Raw genomic sequence first — 7893 nt, 5'->3', positions numbered from 1 at the left:
GACTGATATCGGATTTTGAGAGCGCTGTGACCATGAGAATTGCCTTCTCTCGAAAAAACAAACTGATAATTTGTAATCAGATGACATCAACAATCGCAGTTTGCACCAAACTCCACCCGACAACCTCAAGAACTTCTCGTGTGCTTAAATACACGGCCTCTTCAGACTCCGTGGTTTGCGATTCCACCTCGAGACCGTGGCTGGAAGACAAAAGATAAGTGAATGAGCAAATTGTCAAAAATTCGTCTTCCATACTGGTAGGGCTTATTTCCACTTCACTGAAGTCTCGCAGTGCCACAGTTGCAGCAGCGGCAAGCAAACCCTACTCAAAGGCATACCATGTTGATTTCTAGGGCTGGTTCCCACACCTTAACGCCACAGGAGACGACCGCCTGTTGCGGATGTCTGAATCCGCCGTAACTCCCAGCAGTGGGCCTAAAATTATGTCTACCTTTGATGGCCACCTCTATCTCACATCTAGCAAGAAGTCAGCTAACATCGGAGGCAACGCCAGACATTAACGATTTGGAAAGGTCTATTATGCATCCATCTGGGATACCTTTGTGTAGGTGTTAAATAAGTGAACGAGCGATGATCGGATGAATGTGATTGGGCAGCACTAAGTGGGAAGCAAAGTGACGAAGGCGAGTGGATACAGAATGCTAGCCTACCAAAGCTAGTAAATATCCGTGTTAATTAATGAGCGTGTGTTTATTTGTTCAGCTAGTGCTTCCACGGATGTCGACTTGCATGAGAAATGCACTGCCTGTGAACCATAGTCCGCCTCTGAGTAGTAGGAAACCGATGAATCCCTCCTTCCCAATATGGTTTATAAATAGGACGAACTCGAAGTACAGCCGAATCGCCTAGATGTCCCTTTGACATTACGATCAAATGTCTTCTCTTTTACTTGAGAACTTACTGACTTGTTCTTGGGTGGCTCTCAAGGCACGTACTACGATTAGATGACCGTCGTGGAAGACTGATGTCGAGGGCAGCACTTTACGAACGAAGTAGACTACATGGTGATTTGATATTTGCCTAACTCTGTGTTTGACTGTGTGGATTGTTCAGTCTCTGCGATCTATACTTTCAATAGGCGACACGATCAGATAACAATGTTAACGGACTGACAGTAGTCCCTTGAAGCTAATAAGGTACCTAGAATTAAATCAAGACACTACTGTAATGCCTTAATTGTATGCACAACAGCCCCCAGCCCATCTGCACCAAGTGAATACATATTCTGCACGGATGTTATGGCTGCATTTGTCTTCAGGGAAGTCTTGAAAGGCTACACTACAGTACAGTAACTTCTCCTCTATTCGTATCAAAGATATTGTAAGGCGATTACCACACGAAAATCTAACCTTTTGGGGTCATTATTATCTTAATAATGCCTCCTTTTCTCTCCTTTCACATAAATTCAGACCACGTATTTGTAATCGTGGAATTGTAGTTTCGAACAAGCAACCCCTTTCTTAGTTGTTTTGGCTTCAATGTGCATAAATGCAATGGTAACTTTTCCTTCCTAATATTTCTTTTCACTTCACGCTTTATACTGTCTTTTTAGATTATCAATACCTCTAACTTTTGGATTTAGGTGTAATTTGCTTTTTATTCAGACGCAATGTTAAGTCAGAATTTCCTACTTCTTCCGGATTACGACATTCTTTTGGAGGTAATAAATTAAAACAATTTTCCCCTGTATTTGATTAGCCTGAATTGTGCCGGGTGTCTGTCCCTTCTTTTTCTCATACTTCCTCCCTTTATGCCGTTGGACTCATATGCTTCTTCCTGTGCACAACAGTCAGAAAAAGCTGGTATTATTATTAAGCACTTTGAAAGTGGTTATGATATTCAACGCCTCAAATTCTGGTCTTTATCCCGATATGGCCTCGTTAATGATACCGTAAGGCGTAAAGTTTGGCCTATTTTATCTGGGCTTGGATTATCTAATCCTAAGAACCCACACAGTAATTTTATGGACTTTTATTTGTAATTAATTTTATAAGGCTGTAATTATCCTTTTTATTCTTTGCTTTCTTCATCATGGAAGCCTCCTCTTCTCTATCTCAGTTTATATTTGGGCTACGTAACTTTGAGTTGTCGAAAAGTATTATATTTTACCTCATTATAGATGTTTGGGAACGCTGAGCGATTTCTACATAGTTTGGACTTGTTTACGTGCTTCTTTGGTTTTAAGTGTTGCTAGTATGTTAGCCCTGATCGATCTATTCTTAGTATTGTTTCCAGGATTTCTTTTTTACTGAATCCAGATATCTCCATGTACTCCATTAGAAACAAGAACATGTTATAACTTTTTGATTTTGATGAAGTTCGATAAAAGCGCTCAGTTGCGAAATGGTATCTCCCCCATAGAGATGCCGGACCTGATGAATCATCCTCAAGCTAGACAGATTGAACTGGATGTGCGTAGAATGGGGTCTATGATCCCAAAAAATTTATCATCAGAGGAGAATGAATATTTAGTTACAGAGACCAAACGGCTCGCTTTGTCTATTCTTGCCGAATACCCCAACCTTCATTATTATCAGGTAAGTTACTGAATTTCTATCCAACTTTCCTACGTAGGGATTTCATGACGTTTGCTACACTTTTCTGTCGGTTCTCGGTCCAGATGAAGCCTTTGCAGTTCTTAAACAACTAGTTCCCAAACATTTTAATGTTTTTATGCAGGAGACAATGGATGCTACGTCGGAAACACTTCAGCTAGTTTTTGATCTTCTTCAGCTTACATCCCCGGAGATTTGGTTCAGATTTCGGGCCTTGAATTTTGAGCCCTTTTTCACACTCTCATGGTTTCTCACTTGGTTCACTCACATCCTTTCAGACAGCAATGATATCCACCGGTTGTACGATCTCTTCATAGCCTTTGAGCCTAGTATGTTGATCTACCTGTCTGTCTCGGTGAGTTTTTGATCTACAAGATAGTCTATGTGATCAAAGCTTAGCTCCGTATAAGTGCTATTTCCTAAAGTCTCTTGCAGTCTTTATATTCCAACTTAGTTCCAGCGCTGAAGTGTTACAGTTCTAACTCGATTTTCTACCTACTTGGTTGGCAATTAATACGTCATATTTGGCTTCATTAAATAACTTCGGACTGTGCAATTGACAGAATATCATTCCTTTTAGGTGATAATATGCAGTACAGAAGAAATAAGTTCGACATCTGATGATTTCGGAGAACTACATCATGCACTCACTCACCTTCCAATGAAGCACGATGTTGAAAAACTGATTCAGTGTGCACTTGACATTTACTTAAAAATACGACCAGAGAGGTTGCTCAAGAAGGCTGAGGATCGACGAGCAGTCGGTCGTACTATCAAAAAACCTTCAGCCTCCTCCCTTACCTTGGGTTTTGTCAATCAGAGTCTGCTTGTCTACGGAGCGATTGCAGTCCTGACTGTCGGTCTAGTTTGGCATAATTTCTTTTGTCCAAGTACTTAACAATCCTCTGTGCTTTTCTCTTTTTCAAAGAGTGTATAATAAAGGCATTTAGTTTTCTAATTCCAGCTTTTGTGTGCTGGTCAACACGTGGCTAACCATTTTCATCTCACGCCTCTACGCTTTTTCACATTAAACAACATTATGCTATTAAATGTTTCAGTAAGGTTACATGACATCCTATTCTGTAGAAAATGCGAGCATACGCGTATATCCTGACTGTTTGGTTTCTGGGCGTGCAGTGTGTGGCCATCATAGGTCCTGGAGGCTCGAGCTTCTCCTTGGTTGCCTCCTGGTCGGATGCTGATTTGGCCGCTTTTGCTGATGTTAATACGGACAGACGAACGGATGCCATCGTGTTATCCTCAAGTGAATCGGCTCTCTACGCCCTCTTGGCGCCGAATGCCAAGCAGACTGACGGTAAACCCGAGAGGAAGAAATTAATTTCTCTGACGCACTCTCTCCCTCTCCGAAGCATCGCTGTGGCTGACTTCGACGGCGACTCTGTAGCAGATTTTCTTCTTGTTTTCAGAGACACCTCTAAATATAGTGTTAATGTATGGTATGGGGGAAAGAATGGTAAGCTCATCCTTATACCATCTTAGATACTTTTTTTACTTCATATCACCGTAAAATACTTCACTTCGCTATTCTTTATGGCTACAGCAAGTTAGATAGGGCCTTTAAACTTCTTGCTTCTTCTCCGATTATGCTGTTCTATACCTTTTCAATAAAGTAGTCTTCAATCAAAGCAATTTGAACTAGTGTCTTAACGTAGTTTATTTTTCATTAAAATATCGACTCTAAGCCTGCTGCACAAAACAGATGCTGTAAATCGTACCGAATCATGCTCAATTCCATTTCTATCTGCTTCGCTGGCTAATCCTTTGCACTTTAGTAACCCGTTCCGTTGGATCGTTTGCGACCCAACCGCTGGTGTGTGATGTCAATGCGGATATGATTGCCGATGTCTACGGCGAAATGGAGAATCATCGCGTTGTCGCATTGGGCGAGTAAGCACAAGGCACTTTTCCTTTCAATAGTTTATTTTCCAATGGTTTACTATAAATAGCGCTACATTTTAAATTGGTTAATTTGTTACACCAATCAGGACACTGATTTCCTTCTTCGTATCAGATAGGAAATGTGGTTCTGCATAGTAGTCGAATTCGGTAATTTAGTCTGTTTCGACTAATTCTTTTCTCCGCAAAATTTACACTGATTGTAACCATTTCCGATTACTTTTAATAATATACCGTTAACGGTTGACATACGATTACTTCTTATTTTTAATGTCTTTGTGACGATTGGACAATATATTCTGCTCATTAAAACGGCGTTGACTCAGGGAGCAAGGTGAATTATATTTCTTACGATGACGAGTTTTTGCTATATCTCTGTTTGATCATTTTTGCACTAGACCAAATGCTTTTTCGCTGCAAAACTTTACGCACTCAGCCACATCCTTGTCTGAGCTGAGTAGTGCTGGATTTGTATCTCTCGCCTTTAATCCCAATCCATGTGAGTGTGTTGATTCTACCCGCATAATGCTGGAATTTTTTATGCTGGTGGTACACGATTCAAACTGCTGTGGTTGTTTTCCTTACGATGTTTGAAAATATTTGATATACGCTTGTCCTGTTCCATTTAATTATCAATCAAGTGGTTTGTATTATGGAAAAAGGTATAGGCTCTACTCTTCTGCAAATAATGTTTAATTAAAATACGAGATAATACACCGTTTGGTTTACCTACACTGCTTTCTAGGATTTTCATTACGACTACAAAGTAGCACCTGAGGCATACTAGCACTTGATGTTAGCAATTGATTGCCAAAAATCCACCTCTCGTTACCAATCTCAAGGAGCACTTAATCAATGCTTTTTTCTGATGGAACACTTTGCTTGAACACATTCCGCTCTCATTTGAAGCAATCGTTCTTAATGCTGGTTTTCCCCCAAATGACGCTACCCTTTTTAAGCCAGCGCTTGATGCTTTTTATCGTTATTAATCGAACGCTAAATATCTGCAGTAGGGATTGACGACTGGCTCAATACAATGTCTGAAGCGAGTAGTGTTTGCATTGTTTTTTTTTTCAGCTCTCGTAGCCCTTGCTGTGGATACAATCGAAGTTTTCAATGATTTGACGCCAAAAGGTGATGGATCTCCCTCTTCTTATCCATTGCCAATTGAACTTAAAGGTGCAAATAGGCCTATAGGGAAACTCGTTTTTGGCGATTTTGGTGAGTCGGCCTTCACGGGTATAGCCACAGCGATTGTTAAAATTATACCAGTAAACCTCTTGCATGGTTGGTATTTGCACGGGCTTTTTGTAGTGCACATTTAAGTCTTTTAAAACTATCATGTTTAATACAATATTTAGTGGAAAACTGATTTTCCATTTGTTTCTTGAGATTTCAGTTCCACGAAAGTGGTGCTTTTGAATTATCCTGTCTGATACACAAATTTCATTGCGTGATATGGTCATTGAAATGTACAGAAGTATATTGAAACTTTTGGGTTTAACTATCGCTTGTAATGTTTGCATCAATCATCCTTCTTAACAAGATTATTTTTAGTTACCGTTATTTTTTAGACATGTCAGGAAGAATCCAACTGTTGATTGCGGGTTGTAGCGATAATACCTGCAGGCACTCCTATATCTTCATGCACTCACTGACTGGAAATGCGGTATGTCTGGAAAGGACGCCTTTTTCTTTCTTTTTACCCGTTAATTATGGGCCGCTTATCACTGCTAGATGAAGTACATTAGTAAATTTTTACTTTTTTTAGGTATGGGAGGCGATTGCTGTGGAGTGGAACCCTCCAGACATGGAGGGCAGTTGCTCTCTAGCACCTGCCTCAGTCGACCAATTTTCGTCTGCGGCCATCATTGGCCTCTCTCTAGGCGATGCTGATCTCGATGGTTATCCAGACCTTGCGGTGGGCCTCAAATGTACTCGTACTTCTGGCTTACGGCCGATCATTCTGCCAGCCATTCTGCGCAATCTTGCGGGTGCCGGAGGGAAGGTTCGATTCCAGGCTTACCTTTTGCCTGGAGTTGAATCTCAGGAAACGTTGAAACAGATCGCTTTCTATGACTACAATGAGGATGTGAGTTTTATTTTTGCCCCCAGCCCTCTCTACACAGTCCATCGTGAAATTCACTGGAACATTTTCCTACTAATGAGTTGTATTACATATTCTATTTTAGGGTATTTTGGACTTATATATGTCCTACGAAGGCAGAGGGGGAGTCAGTACTTCTCTTTATATGCAGAAGCTTACAAAGGAGGCCTACTTTTTGAAAGTAAGCGTTCAATCAGGCTTCTGTTTCCGCGTTTGTGCTTATTTTCATCCTAAGCAATGTAGTGACATTGCCACCATAATTACTTTCAAAACTACCTTTAGATGCGCTCCGTTTTCGATGCGCTTAGCATAATTAGAGGAAATCCTAGCGTTTCTTACCAGTTAATATGTCAAATCGTTTTGTGCGACTTTTGTACCTCACCCAGCCGTATTTTAAGGTTATGCTGACAACCGGTCGTTGTGGCAGCCCAAGTCAGTGTCCCGACGGTGTTTTGCCCTACGGGCTGCCAGGTTACGGCTTCCGTGCCTCCTACGAAACGCAAGGCGCTGATGGTGGACGTATCCGCTCCAGTGCTGTGTTTGTCACCTCCTCCTGCTGTGGTGCTCTCCAACTACCTTTCACGACCTTCGGTTTTGGTGACTTTGCGACCTACATCGAAAATGTACCCGTTTCCGTTCCTGCTCCCACACAGGTAAGTTCGGACATTTCCAGCAATGAACCTCACTTGTTCAAGATCAGGAGAGATAGTTACCTCAAGTTTTAGCCTATATGAGAGAGTCTTCGCTTATGTGAACCACTTTTGACAAATATACTGGTCTTTAACTGGAGTTTTGTGATTCGCCACTCGACTTTTGTAACATACTAGCAATTCCAATAGTTTCACTGTACATTCCGGGCGTAGGGATGGAACTCTGCACAACTTGTGTTGATTTGCTTTAAAACTGTGCCTTTGATTTGCTTTTTGTTCCTACATGCAGCAAGCTCGGAAACATAAGCTCACCTTTATCGTTCCGAATGCCCAAGTGGTTGTCGTTCCGTACCCCCCTGATAACCCCTCAAAGTAAGTTTTCTTCCGGTAGTTTCACTGTTTACATTTTATCTGCAAGCGGAAACGTTTTTTCCCCTTTATTTTCGCTTCATCGAATAGTTGGCAAGCCAAGCTATTCTTGCAACCTCTCTACGATATGAAGGTCATATATGTGGCAATCACGTTACTGGTCACCTGCATCGTTCTTCTTGTCGTTGTCGCTATTCTTCAATATCTCGAAGTTCGTTCCGATCAAAAGGAAAGGATGCAGGAATCTCAACGTTTTCACTTTGATGCAATGTAG

The 7893-nt window shown here is 41.2% G+C and overlaps 1 protein-coding gene across 1 annotated transcript; it reads left to right on the top strand. All coding sequences in view use genetic code 11, as the record gives it.

Annotated features, from left to right (window-relative positions):
* Window positions 1-1771: 1771 nt before the first annotated feature.
* EGR_02200 (T-cell immunomodulatory protein) lies at window positions 1772-7893 on the top strand (the record flags this gene model as incomplete). The annotated part of the gene is made up of 14 exons (XM_024491449.1): window positions 1772-1919; window positions 2383-2558; window positions 2596-2931; window positions 3157-3432; window positions 3663-4050; window positions 4370-4484; window positions 4892-4992; window positions 5571-5714; window positions 6068-6162; window positions 6265-6585; window positions 6686-6781; window positions 6987-7253; window positions 7540-7622; window positions 7710-7893. 14 exons carry the CDS (start codon window positions 1772-1774, stop codon window positions 7891-7893), a joined length of 2730 nt encoding a protein of 909 aa, XP_024353955.1.

Source organism: Echinococcus granulosus (assembly GCF_000524195.1).
Source record: "Echinococcus granulosus chromosome Unknown EG_S00010, whole genome shotgun sequence".
Taxonomy (NCBI): domain Eukaryota; kingdom Metazoa; phylum Platyhelminthes; class Cestoda; order Cyclophyllidea; family Taeniidae; genus Echinococcus; species Echinococcus granulosus.
The sequence above is the reverse complement of the archived record's forward strand: the minus strand, read 5'-3'. Positions and strand labels throughout refer to the sequence as shown.